Raw genomic sequence first — 22,289 nt, 5'->3', positions numbered from 1 at the left:
TGATTATCCTGCACCTCCATGCTACCATCCACCCCCACCATTAGCGAGTGCCCGCTCAGTAAGCAGCCAACTCCTTTCTATGCTGTTAGTGGATCTCAGTGCTGCCAGAGGGGAGAGATGACCACAGCGGCATAAGCCACTTTAACAACCTGCACCAAATGTCTTGGGACTTCAGCAAGATTTCCGCCCCGTGTGAGGCCAGCCCTACAGTTTCTCTACTCTTATGACAAAACAGAATGGACACTTTACCCTGAATCCAGCTTAATATGCAAAAGCAGAGCTGCAGTGTAAAGCATAGGGGGAAGCAAAAGCTCCAATCAGACAGAACAATGCCGCCAAACTGTGCTCACTAATAACACCTGGATAGTAAGCGGGTAACATCGCCCCAGCGAAACGACTTCCAGATTATTTTATGCACGCTGGGGGTGGTGGCAGAAACGGGGCCCCGCGCGACACGCTGGGGGGGTGGCGGCAGAAACGGGGCCCCGCGCGACACGCTGGGGGGGGTGGCGGCAGAAACGGGGCCCCGCGCGACACGCTGGGGGGGTGGCGGCAGAAACGGGGCCCCGCGCGACACGCTGGGGGGGTGGCGGCAGAAACGGGGGTCCGGGATGACACGCTGGGGGGGGGGGGGTGACGGTATAACGGGGGTCCGGGATGACACGCTGGGGGGGGGGGGGGGGGTGACGGTATAACGGGGCTCCGGGATGACACGCTGGGGGGGGGGGGGTGACGGTATAACGGGGCTCCGGGATGACACGCTGGGGGGGGGGGCTGACGGTATAACGGGGCTCCGGGATGACACGCTGGGGGGGGGGGGGGGGGTGACGGTATAACGGGGCTCCGGGATGACACGCTGGGGGGGGGGGGGGGGGGGTGACGGTATAACGGGGCTCCGGGATGACACGCTGGGGGGGGGGGGGGGGTGACGGTATAACGGGGCTCCGGGATGACACGCTGGGGGGTGACGGTATAACGGGGCTCCGGGATGACACGCTGGGGGGTGACGGTATAACGGGGCTCCGGGATGACACGCTGGGGGGTGACGGTATAACGGGGCTCCGGGATGACACGCTGGGGGGTGACGGTATAACGGGGCTCCGGGATGACACGCTGGGGGGGGGGTGACGGTATAACGGGGCTCCGGGATGACACGCTGGGGGGGGGGGGGGTGACGGCATAACGGGGCTCCGGGATGACACGCTGGGGGTGACGGCATAACGGGGGTCCGGGATGACACGCTGGGGGGGTGACGGCATAACGGGGGTCCGGGATGACACGCTGGGGGGGTGACGGCATAACGGGGGTCCGGGATGACACGCTGGGGGGGTGACGGTATAACGGGGGTCCGGGATGACACGCTGGGGGGGTGACGGTATAACGGGGGTCCGGGATGACACGCTGGGGGGGTGACGGTATAACGGGGGTCCGGGATGACACGCTGGGGGGGTGACGGCATAACGGGGGTCCTGGATGACACGCTGGGGGGGTGACGGCATAACGGGGGTCCGGGATGACACGCTGGGGGGGTGACGGCATAACGGGGGTCCGGGATGACACGCTGGGGGGGTGACGGTATAACGGGGGTCCGGGATGACACGCTGGGGGGGTGACGGTATAACGGGGGTCCGGGATGACACGCTGGGGGGGTGACGGTATAACGGGGGTCCGGGATGACACGCTGGGGGGGTGACGGTATAACGGGGGTCCGGGATGACACGCTGGGGGGGTGACGGTATAACGGGGGTCCGGGATGACACGCTGGGGGGGTGACGGTATAACGGGGGTCCGGGATGACACGCTGGGGGGGGTGACGGTATAACGGGGGTCCGGGATGACACGCTGGGGGGGTGACGGTATAACGGGGGTCCGGGATGACACGCTGGGGGGGTGACGGTATAACGGGGGTCCGGGATGACACGCTGGGGGGGTGACGGTATAACGGGGGTCCGGGATGACACGCTGGGGGGGTGACGGTATAACGGGGGTCCGGGATGACACGCTGGGGGTGACGGCATAACGGGGGTCCGGGATGACACGCTGGGGGTGACGGCATAACGGGGGTCCGGGATGACACGCTGGGGGTGACGGCATAACGGGGGTCCGGGATCACACGCTCAGGGTGACGGTATAACGGGGGTCCGGGATGACACGCTCAGGGTGACGGTATAACGGGGGTCCGGGATGACACGCTGGGGGTGACGGTATAACGGGGGTCCGGGATGACACGCTGGGGGTGACGGTATAACGGGGGTCCGGGATGACACGCTGGGGGTGACGGTATAACGGGGGTCCGGGATGACACGCTGGGGGGGTGACGGTATAACGGGGTCCGGGATGACACGCTGGGGGTGACGGCATGACGGGGTCCTGCCTCACTGTATATAATAGAGGTGACAGTATACATGGCTTCTGCATCACCGGGCATGCGGGGTGTGATAGTACACGAGGGCTGGGATGACAGGCTGGGGGTGATGGTATAGGAGGGCCGGGTGGTGCTGCTGGACGCGCACATGTCCGCACACAGCCGGGCTGCTGTACCCGCCGGCGGCCCTCAGCGCACGCCGGCAGCTGTGCGGGGAGGTGACTGAGCAGCTTACCGTCTCGGCCGGCTGCTCGTCCAGCTCCTCCATTATCTTCGCTTACTTCCAGCTTCCCGCTTGCTGACAGACCTCGTGAAGGACCCCGGGCTGTCCTCCGCACTGCCTGCGCGGCCCTCCAGTGACTGGCAGGAAACGTGTGCCGTGCTTTGTATCACAGGATTCTCCGGCGGCGGTAACCTCTAGGAAAATCTAGATATTCCTGTGTGAGCCGTTAGAAAGGTTTGGTTTATATCAGGCTTTCATGTAAACAGGCCCAGGCGTTGCCCATAGCAACAAGGCGCAGCTATTTTTTTCTCCAGAGGACTTTAAATAGTTAAAACTGTGTTTGGTTGCTAGGGGCAATGAGGGCCATTATAATAGTAATTATATATATATATATATATATATATATATAAAACGCAAGATCCGTTTGTGTCGTATAAAAATCCACAGTTCTGTCCGATTTGAATGAAATTTTGCATGAGCGTCTTCAGCACCGGGCGACGAATACTGGCAGAATGAAAAATCGGAATCCCACGGGATTGCCCTGAAATTTTTTTACCAATAGCGACCAATTACAGTGGAGCTTTAATTTCTTATACGGCTGAGGTTGTAACATCATCATGAGAACGTTCACAAATCGTATATCAGGTCTGGCGGCGCCGGCTGCCGTCTACCATATACCACCGAAACAAACCTTTCGCATGTCGGCGACTTCGCCAACAGTGTCCGCCGGCGGCACTTATGTAGCAACTAGTGACATTAGTGAACATTTCAGCTAAAAGACATATTACTGAAGATGATTGCGCGTACAGTTGATGCGCCAATTGCACAACGCCTCATAATCAAATTTTTGACGTCAGTGTGCAGCCAGGATCCGCCTCCCCCGATGTCTCCTCTGGTATTAGTGTATCTTGACGCCACCGGAAGCTAGGGGTTTGACAGGGGAAACACCCCTCTCACACCCCCAGCTCCTGATTGGCAGAAGATTTTAAGGTCCTAGAAGCTCAGTGAGCCTTACTATGTTAGCCGCTGCTGGTGTGCTGCACCCGATGTGACCCGGGTCCCTGTGGCAGTCCCCCGCGCTGTAGGCTCCCTTCAGTACTGATGCACTCAGCCATGTGCTCAGCGCCGCTGTGTGATCCGTTCTCTGCTCGTCCGCCGGCTCTCAGTGTCTCAGCGGCTCCCCCTCCGGCTACTGGCCTCCCAAAAGGCAGCCGCGATTTGTAGGTGACATGGGTGGGGGTTTGCCGCTGTGTGAGCCCTGCAGTCCTCAGGGAGTGTGCGGCCGGGTGGCTCCTGTATTCCCTGAATCTGTCCCCGATGTCAGAATGAGATGGAGATGAATTGGGGGGGGGGTCACTGCAGTGTGTCAGTCGCTGCAGGCCGCATTTACTTCCCTGCTTTGGAACCCCCGCTGCGCAGCCAAACTTGCGGGGGTTCCGCCTTCACTATCACCGGCGGGGAAGCCCTTGCTACACATGGCCCGCTGTATGCCTTCTGCACCTGGGGCCGTTGTATCGATTTTCAGTACATCGCTACTGCCCTTCCAGAACTTTCAGCCTAAGCACCTCAGGAGCCAATCAGCTACAGGGGGCGTTGCCACAGTGTCAATCTTGACTCCACCAGGAGTCCCTGGTGGTGTCAAGATACACTAATACCGTCTCCTCTTAGGTTCCGTGAGAGCTGGGGGAGGAGGCGTCCGGCAACACATTGACGGCACAATGTGCACCTGCGATCAGCGCTGCTGGCGGCATGCTGGGCAGAGGAACAGCAGAGCTTCCACGAGGAGGAGGGGGTAAGTATGTGGGTCTCAGGGGGGCACTGTCACTGCTGGGTGCTTGCTGTGGGGAGGGTACAATTACTACTGGGGGCCGCTGTGGAATGTCACTATTTTACTAGGGGCTGCTGTGGGATATCACGATTATACTGGGGGCCACTGTGGGGGGGTCACTATTACTGCGGGGGCCGCAGTGGGATGTCACTATTACCGCTGGGGCCGCTATAGGATGTCACTATTATGCTGGGGGCCGCTGTGGGTGCGTCACTATTATGCTGGGGGCCGCTGTGGGGGGTCACTATTATGCTGGGGGCCGCTGTGGGGGGTCACTATTATGCTGGGGGCCGCTGTGGGGGGGTGTCACTATTACCGCAGAGGCCGCTCTGGGGGATGTCACTATTATACTGGGGGCTGTCACTATTATACTGGGGGCCACTCTGGGGGGTCATTATTATCGCCCGGGCTGGGGGGGGGGGCGTCACTATTACTGCTGGGGTATGTTTACATGTGGCGGAAATAAACAGGGCCGCTTCAAAATAGACAGGGTGCAGATTTTGACTGCTTTTTGGATGCAGAAATGCTGAAGAATTTGTGACAGAAATTTCCGCTGAGGACATTCTGCAGTATTTCTGCATCCAAAATGCAATCAAAATCTGCACATTGTTTATTTTGAAGCGGCCCTGTCTTTTGTAGAAGTACGGGGGTAAAATCATATATCGTGATAAGCCCCGCCCCCTGACATGTTGGCACTTTGCGATACATAAGTGGGTTTTGGGTTGCAGTTGGGGCACTCGGTCTCTAAAAGGTTCGCCATCACTGGACTAGCGATAAATAAGACCCAGTGTTGGGTCAAAGCCCAAGGATGTCAACCGTTCAGAAATTCCTGGACACTCTGTGAAAATAGGGCACTTTTTCCAGCGTCCGTGATTTTTTTTTTTACGCTGGTTACAAAGGTTACAATGGTACACAGCATTTGTGTTACTGAGAATGTGAATGGTGTCCTCAGCTAAGTCATGAGTGCTGAATTCGAAAGTATAATCAGTTTTTGCCTATTGGGCTCAGTTTTCTTGCGACACGCTACCCTTTTAATAAAAAGTTCCCCTGCTGGCTGACAAGTGCCGGGAGCGCCGCCGGAGACAGTGACATCACCTGCAAGGTGAGTATTGATTATTTTTTTTGGACTCAGGCAGTGTAGCTAGGACGTTGAGCGCTGCCAAAAGCGCGGTACCAAGTTGTGCCGCGTTTTCGGCAACACTGAACCCGTTGCCCATTCATTTCAATGAGCAACACAGGGCTCAAACAGCCAAAATTAGGACTTGCAGCCTGTCAAAGCGCAGCGTTGGAAACGCCACGTTTTCAGCCCTGTGTGAGCAGCCCCATTGAAATAAATGGGAGCATTGTACAGCGTTTAGCGCCATGCTGGAAAAGCAGCGCAGAACACTGTACAAAAACGCCCGTGTGAGGGAGGCCTTGCTGTTAGGTTTCTTATATCTTTAATTTCTTTGTGAACTGACAGTTTTTTTGGAACTCTTGTAGCAGAAGCGTGTCGTTCTGCCAGATACATATTATAGCTATATACGCCAACGCAAGCATTTACAAAAATAGAGATGAGCGAGCGTACTCGGAAAAGCACTACTCGCTCGAGTAATTTGCTTTATCCGAGTATCGCTGTGCTCGTCCCTGAAGATTCGGGTGCCGCTGCGGCTGACAGGTGAGTCGCAGCGGGGAGCAGGGGAGAGCGGGCGGGAGAGAGGGAGAGAAAGATCTTACCTCCGTTCCTCCCCGCTCTCCCCTGCAGCTCCCCGCTCCGTGCCGGCACCCGAATCTTTAGACCCGAGCACAGCGATACTCGGATAAAGCCAATTACTCGAGCGAGTAGTGCTTTTCCGAGTACGCTCGCTCATCTCTATACGAAAACCATTATCACATAAAACCTGAGGCTGATACAGAAATTCTGAAAAGAGATCTGGATTCAGGGAAGAATCATCTTCCAGAAACAATGTGTTTTGTACTTGTAACAGAAAAATAGTTGTTTTTTTTTTGTAGACCAGTGAAATTATGTCTGTAATTATCAGCATTTTACAGTGAATGCTGCTAATGAGTTCATGCTAGTTTCTATCCCGCAGACATTTATCACTTATGTTCGTCATTCAATAGGATTTTTCAATGTGTCCGTAAAAAACATTGGCTGTCGTGATTTTTGCCTAAGTGTTCCACAAAAAAAGAAAAATTCCGGTTGGCCATCCTGCACGTAGCTGTATGCGTCCAGAAGCCACACTGACCACATTGAACTTACACACCCAATAACATGGATTGTTAGTGACCACACTGATGTAGGCGTATTCACCCACGCAATATGCAGTGAATAGAACCCATTGATTTCAATGGGTTCATTCACATACAAATATTTTTGAAACGCTGCGTAATTGCGCAGGAAAAATAACACATCTGGAACTTATTAGACTAATTAAAGGGGTTGTCCCGCGCCGAAACGTTTTTTTTTTTTTATAACAGCCCCCCCCCCCCCCCCGTTCGGCGCGAGACAAACCCAATGCAGGGACCTAAAAAAAAAATCCGCACAGCGCTTACCTGAATCCCCGCGCTCCGGTGACTTCTTACTTACCGGCTGAAGATGGCCGCCGGGATCTTCACCCTCGGTAGACCGCAGGGCTTCTGTGCGGTCCATTGCCGATTCCAGCCTCCTGATTGGCTGGAATCGGCACGTGACGGGGCGGAGCTACACGGAGCCGCTCTCCGGCACGAGCGGCCCCATTCAACACGGAGAAGACCGGACTGCGCAAGCGTGTCTAATCGGGCGATTAGACGCTGAAAATTAGACGGCACCATGGAGACGAGGACGCCAGCAACGGAACAGGTAAGTGAATAACTTCTGTATGGCTCATAATTAATGCACGATGTACATTACAAAGTGCATTAATATGGCCACACAGAAGTGTATAACCCCACTTGCTGCCGCGGGACAACCCCTTTAACCATTTTGTGTGAGCGAAAAAGCAAGAGTATATGTCTTTGAATGGATGAATTTGGTTGCGGATTCCGCTATTGCAATACGCCCGTGTGACCCCGGCCTTTCTCTGATATTTTGTCTACTACCTCCCCTGTCCATAGCCTCCTCTGAGCAGTGCATGATGGGAGGACGGGAATGGAAGCCCTGCGCTGTGCTGCTCATATGCAGATCAGTGTGCCGGAAGGTCCTGTCTGTCTGCCTCAGCCGTCTGTCTCTGTCTTTCTCAGTGAGAGGGAGGTTGGTGCTGGTAAGTTGCTGGACCTGTGAGCTGCGGCGCTGGCTGGGAGTTGTAGGTAACAGTCTGTTGTTGTGTCTATTGCGTATGTGATGCTTACAAACTTAGCGGCAGATTAGCGGCTGCACAGGACAGAGAAAAGGGTCCAGAGCGGCAAATAAGGGTGGTTACATGCGGGCGATAAAATCGCGTGATGTGAGAGGGAGTAAACAAGCAGAAACCAATGATTTACAATGGTTTCCTTCCCATCAGCGATGTTTTCACTGATGCAATGTTGCGAGAACAAAAAAAATCGCAGCATGCCCTATCTTTCTGTAATGCATAATTTATTTAGTTTTTATCTCCCATGTTTCCCTATGGAGCCTCCTTTTTAGCGCATCACAAAGCACAAAATTGCATTGTGATACGATTTTAACATGACAAAGTCCTAGTGTCTTTTGTGATAAAAAATTGCGCGATTTTAGTGTGGGTGGAAGCAAGCAACTTGAGATTATTAGAAGCGCCAAAATTGGGAAAAGAAATTTAAAACATTTATAATTTTTTTTCACATTTTCAAATGCAATATGTCAAATATGTGCAAACATACTATACACATTTTTGATGAGATATATATTTCCATCTGTTTACTTTCATCAGGAAGCACATTTGAAAAACTTTAGTTTTTTTAACCATTTAGGAGACTTATAAATTTAGCATTATATATTCAAATTTTGAGGAACATTTTGTTTTCCTGCACCAAGCCAAGATTGTAAAGGCCCCTAGGTGTCAGAATGATAGATACCCCCACAAACGACCCCATTTAAAAAAAATACACATCTTAATGTATTCGCTGAGAGGTGTCATGAGTATTTTGACCATACAGTTTTTTCTCAAAAGTTAATGCAATTTTGAGGGGAAAAAATAAAATTTCATATTTTGGCAAATATGTAGTTTTCACCCCTTCATGACATGGCCTATTTTGGGCTTAAGGACACAACAATTTTTGGCGGATTTTCTTCTCCGTTTATCAAAAGCCATAACTTTATTTTTCCATCGACGCAGCCGTGTAAGGGCTTGTTTTTTTGCGTGGCGAACTGTAGTTTTTATTGGCGTCATTTTTGGGTGCATTGACTATATTGTAAAACTTTTTTTTTTTTATGATAGCAGGGAGAGAAAACGCATGAATTCTGCCATAGATTAAAAAAATTTTTTTTTTACAGCGTTAATCATGCAGCATAAATGAGACATTCCATTTTTTCTGTGGACCGCTACGGTTACAACAATACCAAAATTCTTACATTTTTTTAGGTTTTTCCACTTTTCTGCAATAAAACCCCTTTTTTGGAAATCTTTTTTTTTTTTCTAAATCGCTGCATTCAAAGTCCTGTAACTTTTTTATTTTTTGATGTACGGAGCTCTGTGAGGGCTTATTTTTTGCGAGACGAGCTGTAGTTTTTACTGGTACCATTTTGGGGTACATACGGCTTTTTTGATCACTTTTATTGCGTTTTTAGTGAGACAAAATGCTAAAAATTAGAATTTTGCCTCAGTTCTTTAGCGGTTTTTTTTGCGTTTTTTTCCGTGCACAGTCAAAAGCATGTGTATCTTATTGTACGCGTTGTTACGGACGCGACAATACCAAATATGTGGGGTTTTAATTTTTTTTACCTTTTTTTGTGCTAATCTGAGAAAAAGCATAAAAAATGTTTTTTTTACTCTTTTTTTACATTTTTTAATTCATTTCTTTTAATCTTTTTTTTTTTTTTTTTTTACAACATTTGTGTCCCCCTGGGGGACTTTGACCACAGCCCTGATGATCGCTGTCATAAGGCATGGCAGAGCTACTGCTCTGCCATGCCTTATCGCTTATACAGCCGCGGGACGCAGGCTGTGACTGACAGCCGGCTCCCGCTGCGGAATAGTGCAGGATCATATGTGATCCCGCGCTATCCCCAGGACGTAAGTTTACGCCCTGTTGCGGGAAGTACCCCGCTGCCAGGACGTAAACTTACGCCCTGCAGCGGGAATGGGTTAAAGAGGGTTTTTTTTCTATAGTGCACATGAAAATGAGGATCTGCACCCCGAAATGGATCCCCCTGTTTGTCCTGTGTTCAGAAACATACCCATTGTGGCCCTAATCTCATGTCCTTATGCACAACGGGGCCCAAACCGAAAGGTGGCTTTCTGAACAGAGATTTTCCTTGAAGGCATTTCAGGCCCCATTACCCACTTGTAGAGCCCTTGAGCGGCCAAAACGATGGAGAACCCCCACAAATGACCCCATTTTGAAAACTAGACCCCTTAACAAATTCATCTAGGGGTGTACTGCGTATTTTTACCCCAATGAATCTGAGCAAAGCAGGAAGAAAAAAATTACGACTTCCATTTTTTTGGCAACTGTAATTTTAAAAACAGTTTTTTGAACAGCAGCACACGTGAATGAAGACTTGCTGAGGTCTCAAACAGAAGGCGCTTAACAAGCTGCTCCTGGAAATGCAGGAAGGCGAGCGTTCCCGGGGCTTCCTGTAAATTACATATTACAGGTAGCGATCTGAATAATGCCGGGCTCACACGGCCGTATGTGGAATCCGCTTGCGGAGGCCCGCAGCGTCTTCTAGCTGTGAACTCATATAATGTGCTGCATATAACTACATACTCACGCAGGCAATCATGCACAGTACACTTTTTCGTTTTGTTTCCATGCTGTCACTTAGCGTAGACATGAGTACCTGTAGCCCTTCCACAATGTAATTGCATATGGGCTGCAAATATATCCACAACCATAGAGAACACGGCTCTATGTCGTGGATTTCTGCAGTAAAATAGAACCTGCTGCGTTCTGTTTTCTGCTAGCGGTTTACGCAATTCTGACCCGCTAATGTGAGTGGAATTGTGTAATCCAATGCATTTGATTGCTCCACTTATTACCGTGGATCAAACACTTGTGGAATCCTCAATTCCTATCTGGTCCTTGGGTAATGGCATTCCCGTGACCAGGTTCCACTCAACAAGGCCTGCGGTCAATGCGCCAGGTGCTCAGCTACATTTGGTGGCTGGGAGATAGAAGATTTTAAATTTCCCGGGCCTCCCCAGCTCCTGCAGATTCGTCTGTCAGAATGCCGGTGGGCGCATGCGCAGAAACCGGGGGGCTGTGGAGGAAGATCGCGTCGGGGATAAATCAAGGGGCCTCCAGTAACAAGTTTTATCTCCCACCACCAATCGTATAAGCAGCTGACAGCCGAGTGAGCGACTATCATTCCTGTGCTTTACATAGGAGCATTAGTCATTCAAGTATTCAAGTGAATGGAGAAAGAGTGGGCCAGGAATCATTCCAGCCCATCCGCCTCTATTCACTGTAAACAGGCTGTCGCTCAAACATTGAGCAACTTATCTTAATATGGAGCGAGAAGCCGTTCCGCAGTCGTTCCTTTTCAGTGAGCTGTCTGCTAACATGTGTAACATGGGTCGACAGTCTCCCAAAATCGTGATTTCAACGATCATTCGGGTGACCAGGTAAATATGTCTTTAGACAATAGTAAGTAATTGAATTTTGCCTTCAATTATCTATATCCAACCTACTAATTAGAACATGGTGATACCTTCTTGAGCAATATCAATATCACTTCACTAACATCAATAGATTCATAAAAATACGGATTACAGAACTCACATTCCTTTTGTGACCAAGCCTCCTATACCTTTAAAGCCATCTTTCTATTTACCCCTTTGCAAAATATCGTAATCCGTAAATGGGGTTCAAGTGTCTCTTAGAGCACTCTCACAAGTGCATTCACAAAACGCCACATTCAAAGTCGCGGCATTTTACAGCGATTTACAGCTGCATTTTATAAAGCATGTCACAGCATTTCAGAGCATCTTTTAATGCACCCCATCATTGTGAAGGGGGATCAGGTGTGTTAAAAAAAAACGCAAAAATATACAAAAATAAAACAGACAGCGCTCAAAAATTGCGGTGTTAAAAATGCGGCTTTCGAGTGCATGTATGCAAGGCCCCATTAAAAATCGATGGGAGCGTAGCGCGATTAGCGTGGCACTCAGACCTCCGCGCTAATCGTGGTAAAAAGCGTCCGGTATTGGAGCGGCCTTACAGTTTGATCTCCCTAACACAATCGACGAGTGCTACAGCAGACCTGCAAATAAAGTCTGCCTTTCTGTATGCACACATACAGTCCTTGTCAGAGGCCGGCCTCACTTACGGTTCACCAACGATTCTACCAACCTCATCTCTTCCACCATGTTGTCTGGGGTCGGGAGCGCTACTCTCTCTGCTCCTCTCTGATCAGTCAGCCTTATCCAACAGCCGTTATAATCCTCCTTGCTCTGGATCCCAAACACCACAGCTAACTTCTTAGTCTTCAGTCCTGCTCCACTTTGCTCAGCATCACAGCAAAAATGGACTCTTTTACATTAGGACAAAAAACCAATCAATCGGTAGGGTCCAGAGAGCATTTCCAGTTCTGCTGCACTAAATTTTGGCTTACGCCATGGATTGGGTGCAATGTTTGGCGCATCTGGCCTAATAAATCTCTAGGGTAACATTAAACAATTGAGTGAGGATCAGAATATTAATTCTTACTATTTGTCAATTTGTTAGGAGTCCGAGTGTCCCTTCAGAGGATCTTGCACAGAATCATGTCACATAATATCACTGACCTCTGCTGGGAAGAATCCAGTCCTGTAGCTCGTCCCCTCCAGGCTGGGTATTCTGCACTTTTCCTCTAAGTGACATGATGAGCACTCTGACAACACTCGGAAATGCAAGATCTTGCATGACACAGTATGTGCAGGCCCCAGCGGTAGGAACTGCTACTATCAAGCATTTAAGGCGTATCCTGTTGATAGGTCATAAGTGTAATAGGAAGACCCCTTTAATATTAAAGGCCAATTGAGGGTGGAATGTATTACTAATGTCTATCAGTTGTCGGCAACCTGTGTCCTTCCAGCTGGGAGCTATGGTGTCACAACAGCTGGAGAGCCACAGGCAACAGACAACTGGTGTATATAACGTTACAGCATGCCAAAGGCAATTGTTATATACTTGTCAACTGAAGAGATGAGCTGTCATACAGGCTCTATCCGTGTCTATGGAGTATTCTCCCCTGCTTCTAGAGAATACTTCTGTACATGAAGGTGGATGGCACATGCCACGATTCGTCATAGATAGGGTCCCTCGTAGCAGCCAAAAACTATGCGGACAAGTGAACTTTCACTTACACAGTTTTAAAATCCAATGCTGATTGATAAGGGCGAGTAGAACCTGCAAAACTGTGCGGCCAGAGAATGGCCCTGCTACATAAGCGTGGAGGCATTTGGTGTAGTTATTTGAGTAATGTAATGCACTACAATTTGGACCTTGTTTGGCACTGTTGGAACTTTCTTACTTGGTTGGCACTGGCCTTCTGGGTAATAGCATCACAGAAGATGTTGTACAAATCCTAGTACAAAGATTCCCAAGATTCTCAAGAATTACATGACCAGCCTTATTAGAATGAATAGATAATAGAACAGCATGACATATATGCTACATAGGATATTTATAGGATACATAACCAGTTGTTGGGGAAGTGGCGCTGCAGTTAAAAGATAATACAGTAGAACCTCAACTAACGTCATTAATCCCTCCGGAGGCAATGGACTTTAGTAGAAATCAATGTTAGTTGAGGACATTATTTCCATAGGAATTAATGTAAATCCAATTAATTGGTTCTAGACGTTCCAAAAAACACACCAAACCCCATTTAATAGAGAATAACGTTGGTCTTTAATACCAAAAACAATAACAATACTGAATGAATATAAAACACAACTGTAAAGAATAAATTAACATTTAACAGGTTTTTGGACATTTAACATAGTGCTTTGACATAGGACTGCAGAGACATCATTATAGCAGTACGTATCACTGTGTTATCTGTGCTTTGACATAGGACTGCAGGGACATCATTAGCAGTATGTATCACTTTGTTCTCTGTGCTTTGACATAGGACTGCAGTATTTATGTGCAAACGTTTCTTTACTGTACTGTAACCATCTGTACAGTACTTACATTTTGCAGTACAGTGGGGATTCAGGAGGCAGGCAGCGTTCAGCCGGCACTTTGGGGATTCAGCTGCTGTACTGTGTCAGGAGGCAGGTAGACACAGCAACGTTCAGCCGGCACTGTGCACTATGGAGAGGGTAGGGGGAAGAGTAGGCACGCGCTGATGCTGGAGAAGCAGGAAGTGACCGGCATCAGCTGCGCGCCGGCTCACTGAGCGGCGCCCGGGGTCATGGAACGGTTGGCGCCCTTATCTGAGGAATGCAACTTTATTTGAGGGACCGCCGCTGTCCTGACACATTGACTTAAGTTGAAAACAGTGTTACTTAAGAGCAATGCTACTCAAGGGTTTACTGTACAACATACCCCCCACTGAAAACATGGTCAGTGAGAGTTGGAACCCCACCATATGACTTCAGAGTTTGGTTGATGACCTACAGTAAGACCAAATTCACACAAGTTTATTAAAAAAATCATCCGTGTTGTATTCATAAAAAAACATGTTCTTCTCATCCATGTAGTTACGTATGAAATCAGTATCTGGTCTCTATGTCCGTTTTTTACTTCTGTATTGCATTTCTTTTTCATATCAACAAAAAAAAAAACGAATCAGACTCCAAATTATTTTTCTGCATCTCTTAACAATGGATTCTGCTTTTTTTACACCCCCGATGACTTAAATGGGCAAGTCTCATCTGCAAATCCGACCAGAATAGTTCATGCTGTAACCTTTTTCATGCAATCATTATATTCATGTGAAAAAAAACTGATGTGTGAATTGTCATTACTTGACTACTATGGGTCTGTGTGCTGTCAGTCTAGTCTGTTGTAAACTTGGAAAGCAAAGGGGCTGAAAATAAGCTCCTGTGAATTAGTCCTTAATGCCTTCATGCCCCATAACGTGCAGTACTGTGTAAAAGTTTTAGGTAGGTGTGGAAAAAGCGCTGCAAAGTAAGAATTTTTTTCAGAAATGGAAAGCGTCTGATTGATTTTTTTTTCTTTTGCACAGGACAACAATCCCGAACATAAAGCCAGTGTTATTAAGAAATATCTTCAGGGTAAAGAAGAACAAGGAGTCCTGGAAATCATGATTTGGCCTCCACAAAGCCCTGATCTCAACATCATAAAGTCAGTCTGGTGTTACATAAAGAAAGAATGATGTGAGTAAGCTCACATCTACAGAAGATCCGTGGTTAGTTCTTCAAGATGTTTGCACCAACCTTCCTTCAAAAACAGTGTGCAAGTGTACCTAGAAGAATTGATGTTGTTCTGAAGGCAAATGATGGTCACATGGAATTTTGATTTCAATTTGCCTTTTGTTAATTGACCCAAAAAATTATCAACGCTTCTATTTTTGGAGGCATTCTGAAAAGTAAGGGATTTGCGTGAGATGCTGAACATGTATAACATGTATATGACACAGGCTCATACATATCGGCATGTGATTGACACCCTGATATAGCTGTCGCAATCCTCCTTGAAGCCCTGGATGCGAGGCATTTCCGCAGAGAAACAACCTCCCATCCCAGCGGGGTTGAAGGATTCGCCTGCAGTGGCTGTCACAGCCACAACAGGAGATGGTGTTCCTCTCCCTTTGTTTCCAATGGGGTCGGCGACAGCAGTGTCAGCACCATTGAAATCAATGGGACACGATCATGATCTTCTGCCACTTCTGTGACAGCAGTGGCAGGGGACTCTCCGAGATGAGGATTTTCTGGGGGGGGGGGGGGGGGGGAGGGGAGGCTTGAAATATAAGCCCTACCCTGATAATAATCAATAACTATAAAAAAAAAAAATAAGAATACATCACCTTAGTAGCGCTGTCATCTCCGGCGCGTCTTCTTGCAGGTCCCTGCACTCTTCTTCTGCTTCTCTTCTGGACGGGGATTGAAAATCCCCGCTCCTGAAAGCGCTACCTCTGATTGGTCACAGAATACAGCCAATCAGAGGCAGCACTTTCAGGAGACGGGGATTTTCATTTCCCGGCCAGAAGAGAAGCAGAAGAAGAATGCAGGGATCTGCAAGAAGACACGCTGGAGATGACAGCCCTACTAAGGTGATGTATTCTTCTTCTATTTTTACAGTTATGGATTATTTTCGGGGTAGGGCTTATATTTCAAGGCCCCCCCCCCATCTCCCCCCCGAAAATCCTTGTCGCGGGGAGTCCCCTGCCACAGCTGTTACAGGGTGGCAGAGGATCGCGACCCTCTCCCATTGATTTCAATGAGGCTGACACTGCTGCCGTCGACCCCATTGGAAACAATGGGCCAGATTGCAAAAAGAATAGACATGCTGCGATTTGTAGAGATCGCAGGATCACAAGATCACAGATGTGACGTTAGCTATAGGGAACCGTAGGATTCATAATCTTGTGATCTCTCACAGAAAACGCACGATTCCAACGCTGGTGTGAAGCCACCCTTCTATGTCATGATCAATGTTGATTGTGGCATGTAACTGGTTAACAGAGGGAGTGCACTCCCTGTGTGACGTCATCGGCCCTTCACCATCTATCACAACCAAATGCCTGACAATGACTTAGGGCTCATGTCCACGGGCAAAATGTGATTTAAAATCCGCAGCGGATCTCCCGCGCGCGGATCCGCACCCCATAGGGATGCATTGACCACCCGCGGGTAGATAAATACCCGCGGATCGTCAATAAAAGAGATTTAAAAAAAAATGGAGCATGAAAAAATCTGGACCATGCTCCATTTTCATGCGGGTCTCCCGCGGGGTCGGCTCCCGCGGGCTTCTATTGAAGCCTATGGAAGCCGTCCGGATCCGCGGGAGACCACAAATAGGAATTTAAAAGAATTACTCACCCGGAGCGGACCGCGAAGCTCTGCTCTTCCTCACGGCCGCATCTCCCTTGCTTCGGCTCGGCGGATGTGCCCGGCGCATGCGCGCGGCACGTCGACGACGTGCCGGCGACGTGCCGCCGGCGTCAGGAATTCATCCGCCGGCCGAAAATGAAGATCCGGCCGTGAGGAAGAGCCGCCCGCTACGGACAGGTAAATGCTTAAAATTGCTATTTTCAGCCCTCATGTCCGCGGGGCAGGAGGGACCCGCTGCAGATTCTACATGTAGAATCTGCAGCGGATCTGATTTTCCCCGTGGACATGAGGCCTTATGGGTCTGCCATGGCTTGTGATTTCAAAGATAAGAGATGATACACTGCGGTCCAGAAGTACTGCAGTGTATTATTTGAGTGATCATAGGACTGCAGGTTCCAGATCCCTACTGTGATAAAGAAAGCAAAATGGTCATAAACAAAATCCAATAAAAATAAATAAATAATACAAACTATTTTGCATAAGTTTCTGTTTTTTGTAAAAAAAAATGTGTTTGGAATCGCCGCATTCGTACCTGTACATTAAATTGAACAAACCTGTTATCCTGCATGTGAGCTATAAAAAAATGTATATATTATATCTACCCCAAAATGGTACCAAATATTTAAATAAAAATCCCCAAAACATCATTGCATCCTTAAAGGCGTTATCCCATCTCAGCATTTCATGGCTGACGTGGAAAACCGTAGATATTTCCCGACCACCTTGCTGCCTGTTCCGAAAACTCTCACTGAAGTAAATGGGAGTTAAATAAACAACATAGCACAGTGCGCTACTCTGTTTCTGTAACACGGGATATACCAAAATAGAGTAGCACACTGTGCTCCCATTCACTGCAGTGAGAGTTACAGAATCAGCGTAAGGCTGATGTTTTCGAGGAGGTGCTCAGTAAACACCATGAAATACTGAGACGTTCAGCTTCACTCAGACGTATTTGTGTGCATTATGCAGTGAATAGAACCAATTGATTTTAATGGGTTCATTCACATGTGCGTATTTTGCGCGCACATTTCGGTCATGCAAAATAAAAATGGGGTCATGCAAAAAAATGCAAAAGAAAAGGTTTATGTCCACGACCGTATTTTTACCGTGTATCACATTTGCGTTGCACGGATGCATCATACATGGTACATGGAGGCAATGAAAGTCCGTGGACTTTCATTGATCCATGCACACCGGCGTGTGGGCACTGTGTATCGATATACAAGAGAAATAAATCACAGCATGCTCTATTACTCTGCGTACCAAGCAGCGTGAACCCTGTACAGTTGTATGTGCTGCCCATGATACGCTGTCCATACGCAATACAAAAAAAAAAAAAATCACATTGCGCATGTCCGCGTTTGCATGTGATACACAGGCATACGCAGTCTGCAAAATGGGTAAATGCTGCGGGGATACCAGCAGTGTTTCACGCATATGCCCATGGGCATGAGACATTTCTGCGTATTTGCACATCAGAGGTTTCCATAGAAGTGAATGTGAACAATACACAAGGGGATGCGTAGAACACAGCATAATTCAACTGGAAGAAGAACACATCTGGAACACATTAGACTAATTAGCCATTTCAATCTGTGCATATTTGTGTCTCCCGCACAAATAAACAGAAAAAGTACAGTGAAATACCCCAATACGCGTGCAAAAAACCTTGTTCATAATGCAAAAACATTGCAATGAGGCGCGCGCAAAGCGCTTGTATGAAGCCGGCTTTAAGGGCTATTTCAGATGACCGTATATCGGCTCGGTTTTCACGCTGAGCCGATATACGGTGTCCTTGTCTGCAAGGGGTGTGGAGGGGGAGGGTGGAAGAGCTAGGAGCAGGAACTGAGCTCCCGCCCCTTCTCCGCCCCTCTCCACTATTTGCAATAGGAGAGGCAGGGCTAAGTGTCATTACTTAGCTCCGCCCCCGTCTCACCCTCTCCTATTGCAAATAGTAGAGAGGGGCGGAAAGGGGGCGGGAGCTCAGTTCCTGCTCCTGGCTCTTCCATCCCCCCCCCCCTGCAGACAAGGACACCGTATATCGGCTTGGCGTGAAAACCGAGCCGATATACGGTCGTCTAAGTAAACCCTAAGGATGTAGCAATCTTTTGGGATTTTCATCTCCACTGTTCTCAGTATTTCATGGCTGAGGTCGCGTCCTCAGGCCACCTACCCACTAGCAATATGGTTTCTTGCGATGCGAGTAAAAACGTATGATTATGAAGCCAATGGTTTTCAATGATTTCATACTCATTTGCGATTTTTACACTCAAGCCTCGCAGAGAAAAATCTGCGATATCGCTCATTGTTTTCATCTCCAGGGGGATGAAGGAATCCTCTACCATAGTTGTCACAGCTGTGGCAGAAGTCCGCGCTGCTATCCCATTGCTTTCAATGGGGCCGGCGCTGCTGTGGCCCCATTGAAAGCAGTGGGTTGCAGGCAACCCCCACAGCGATGATTTTCGTGAAACGGCTTGAAATATAAGCCCTTCCCTGAAAATCCTCTCTAGCTGAAAAAAAAAATTTCACCTAGAACAGCCGTCTCGCTCGTCTCTCCAGCCCCGGCCGTCATCTTCTGGAGGCTGGGGAATGAAAAATCCCCACCCCCAGAAAGCGCTGGTCTGATTGGCTGAGCGCTCAGCCAATCACAGGCAGTGCTCAGCCATTGAATGACAGCTGAGCGCTGCCTGTGATTGGTCACAGCGCATAGCCAATCACAGGCAGCATTCAGCCATTCAGACCAGCGCTTTCTGGGGGCGGGGATTTTTAAATCCCCGGCCTCCAGAAGACAAAAGACGACTACCAGGGCTGGAGAGAAGAAAATTTTCTTTTTACTGTTTTTTTTTTTTTTGTCAAGCCCTTACCCAAAAATCAAAATTATTTTTCTGCATCTCTTAACAATGGATTCTGCTTTTTCTTTTTTTACAACCCCAATGACTTAAGTGGGCAAGTCTCATAGGGATGTACTCCCTATGTTTTCAATGGGGCTGTCGCTGCTGCTGCCACCGTCCCCGCTTAAAGCAATGACCGATATCGCAGAGTTTTTTTAGCGCTGCGAGGCTTGCGTTTTCACTCGCTCTTGCATCGCAAGAAAACATATCTATAGTGGGTTGGCTCCCTAAGGGCACCTTAGCATGGCCCGTAAACATTGCAGAAGATTTTGCTGCCAAGATTCCGCAGCATTTATGCCCAATGTACCCGTGCGAGATCCGCAAATCAAGCTGCCTACAGCGATGCATTATCGTCCGCAGAACAGTAAACAGCATGTGAATGTGATTTCTTTTTTCCCAGCATGCGGATCGCAGGTGTGGAAAGGAATCGCAGCATTCTGCATTTTCATGTGGATCCCGCGCGGACGGCAATGGAAGCCGTTTCATCCGCGGATCGCCCGCAGCTGTGACTGTGAACAGGCCACGGATATTTGAGAGAGAAAAAGCACTGCGCATGCACCGGGTGTGTCAGCCAGCGCGCCTGGACACATCAAGAAAGAAGATCTGGCCGCGACGGACGGAAAATGTATTTTTCTCGCCATGTCCGTGGGCACGCACGGATTCCACTGCTGGGGTCTCATGGAAATCAACGCGAGCTGTGCCTGCAGTTACAAGTGCCGGTCACTACACAGAGGTCGGTGTGGAGACTTCCGCTCTGAGCTCTGTATAACTGTGGCAATGACAGCATGCGCCCGTTCAGCTGACCAGTCAGGGTTCCGAGCAACGGACCGCAGCTGATCAATTATTGATGATCTATCCTGAGAATAGGTCATCAGTGGTATTCTCCCTGGAAAATCACTTTAAAGGGGTTGTCCCGCGCCGAAACGGTTTTTTTTTTTTTTTCAACCCCCCCCCCCCCGTTCGGCGCGAGACAACCCCGATGCAGGGGTTAAAAAGGAACACCGGAGAGTGCTTACCTGAATCCCCGCGCTCCGGTGACTTCTTACTTACCTGCTGAAGATGGCCGCCGGGATCTTCACCCTCGGTGGACCGCAGGGCTTCTGTGCGGTCCATTGTCGATTCTAGCCTCCTGATTGGCTGGAATCGGCACGTGACGGGGCGGAGCTACACGGAGCCGGCATCCTGCACGAGCGATCCCATTCATAAAAGAAGAAGACCCGGACTGCGCAAGCGCGGCTAATTTGGCCATTAGACGGCGAAAATTAGTCGGCTCCATGGAAACGAGGACGCTAGCAACGGAGCAGGTAAGTGAAAAACTTCTTATAACTTCTGTATGGCTCATAATTAATGCACAATGTACATTACAAAGTGCATTAATATGGCCATACAGAAGTGTATAGACCCACTTGCTGCCGCGGGACAACCCATTTAAGGTCTTGTTCAGACGAGCGTGCTTCTTAGCGCAGTATAGCAGTGTGAAAAGATCGCGACTATACTGCACTAAAGATCACGTGAACAGGTGATTTCAAGCTATTTTAATTAGCTGGGAAATTGCCCGTTCGCACGATCGGAGGTGCGTGTTATCCAGATCCCATAGGAGTCTATGGAAAGCATGCACCAAAGTTGGTCATGCCTTATCTTTTCACGCACACCAGACCTTAGACGTGAGCATTGCAGTCGCATGACTATCATTGTTAGGTGCAAGAACTTAGCGCTTCTAAAATTCCTTCATCTGAACGGTTCTGTAGGAAACCATTGGTTCTAATAGAAGCGCTTTCTTTGCATGCCTCTAATGCGCTAAAACAGCGCTCATGTGAACGAGGCCTAAATAGGCAACTGCAAAAATAACCAGCAACATCCCAGCAGACTATACGGTAAAGGTAAAAAACAGATGAGTCACTCCAGATGAATTATGGGAAGAAATAAAATTTACCATAGCAGTCACAGCAGAATAATTTATCCCATACAGAAAACCAAAGAAAAGGCCAAAACGGCAGATGGTATAAAACGATTAAAAGTAATCAATGCAATAGAGGACAGAGGCAGTTCAAAATGCATCTGGATAAGTTGGGGGCAGAAAAATGGCAAATGAGGTTTGACACTGATAAATGTAAGGTTATGCCATTCAGATGGCATGGGCCCTGGCGCATATACACGCCGAGGCTGCCATACCGTTGAGCCTTCCCCTTCTCTCCTCCCCATCGGCTGATTGCAATGGCCGGGGGCGGAGCTAAGCACCGCCCTGTCCCGTCTCCTCCAATTTGCTGGCTGCGGCAAGTGGAGGGGGTCTGAGCTTAGCTCCACCCCTATCCCGCACCTTGTCTGCAGCCAGCAATGGAAGGAGGCGTGGTGGCACTCAGCTCCTCCCCCTCCCATTGCAATCAGCCAGAGGGGAAGAGAGAAGAGGGAGGGAGTTTAGCAGTCACCCAGCTAAACTCCCTGCCACCTCCCTTCTCTGGCTGCTGTAATTGGCTTTCATAGGAGCCTATGCAGCGGCCGAAGTATTCTGGCCCAAAAGATAGTTCCAGGACTATCTTTTGGGCCCAACGTAAAAACGCCCAGCACTATATTGGCAGGCCGGGTGCTTTTACGTCACAGAAATACGGCCATGTGATCTGATGCATTGGATACCAATGCATCAGATCACAGCATATATCAGCTGACCGTGAAAACGGCGAGCCTATATACGCTCGTGGGAAAGAGGCCTAACACTGACACAGAAAAGGACTTGGGGAGTTTAGTTAACTGTAAGCTTAACTGGAGCAACCAGTGTCAGGCAGCTGCTGCCAAGGCAATTAGGATCATGGGGTGCATCTTAAGAGGTCTAGGGGCACATGATGAGAACATTGTACTTCCTCTTTACAAGTCACTGGTCAGACCACACATGGAATATTGTGTA

General features: G+C 48.8%; 1 protein-coding gene across 1 annotated transcript in view; it reads right to left on the bottom strand.

The window, feature by feature from the left end:
• NUP85 (nucleoporin 85) overlaps positions 1–2,736 on the bottom strand; it is a 34,795-nt gene extending 32,059 nt beyond the window's left edge. The window contains exon 1 of the mRNA XM_066586121.1: positions 2,601–2,736. Coding sequence (XP_066442218.1) covers positions 2,601–2,633 — 33 coding nt within the window. The 5' untranslated portion in view covers positions 2,634–2,736. The remainder of the gene's footprint in view (positions 1–2,600) is intronic.
• Between the last annotated feature and the right edge of the window lie 19,553 nt (positions 2,737–22,289).

The sequence above is a fragment of the Eleutherodactylus coqui genome, chromosome 13, assembly GCF_035609145.1.
Source record: "Eleutherodactylus coqui strain aEleCoq1 chromosome 13, aEleCoq1.hap1, whole genome shotgun sequence".
Classification (NCBI taxonomy): Eukaryota; Metazoa; Chordata; class Amphibia; order Anura; family Eleutherodactylidae; genus Eleutherodactylus; species Eleutherodactylus coqui.
Note: the sequence above shows the minus strand (reverse complement) of the source record. Positions and strands in the feature narration are given on the sequence as shown.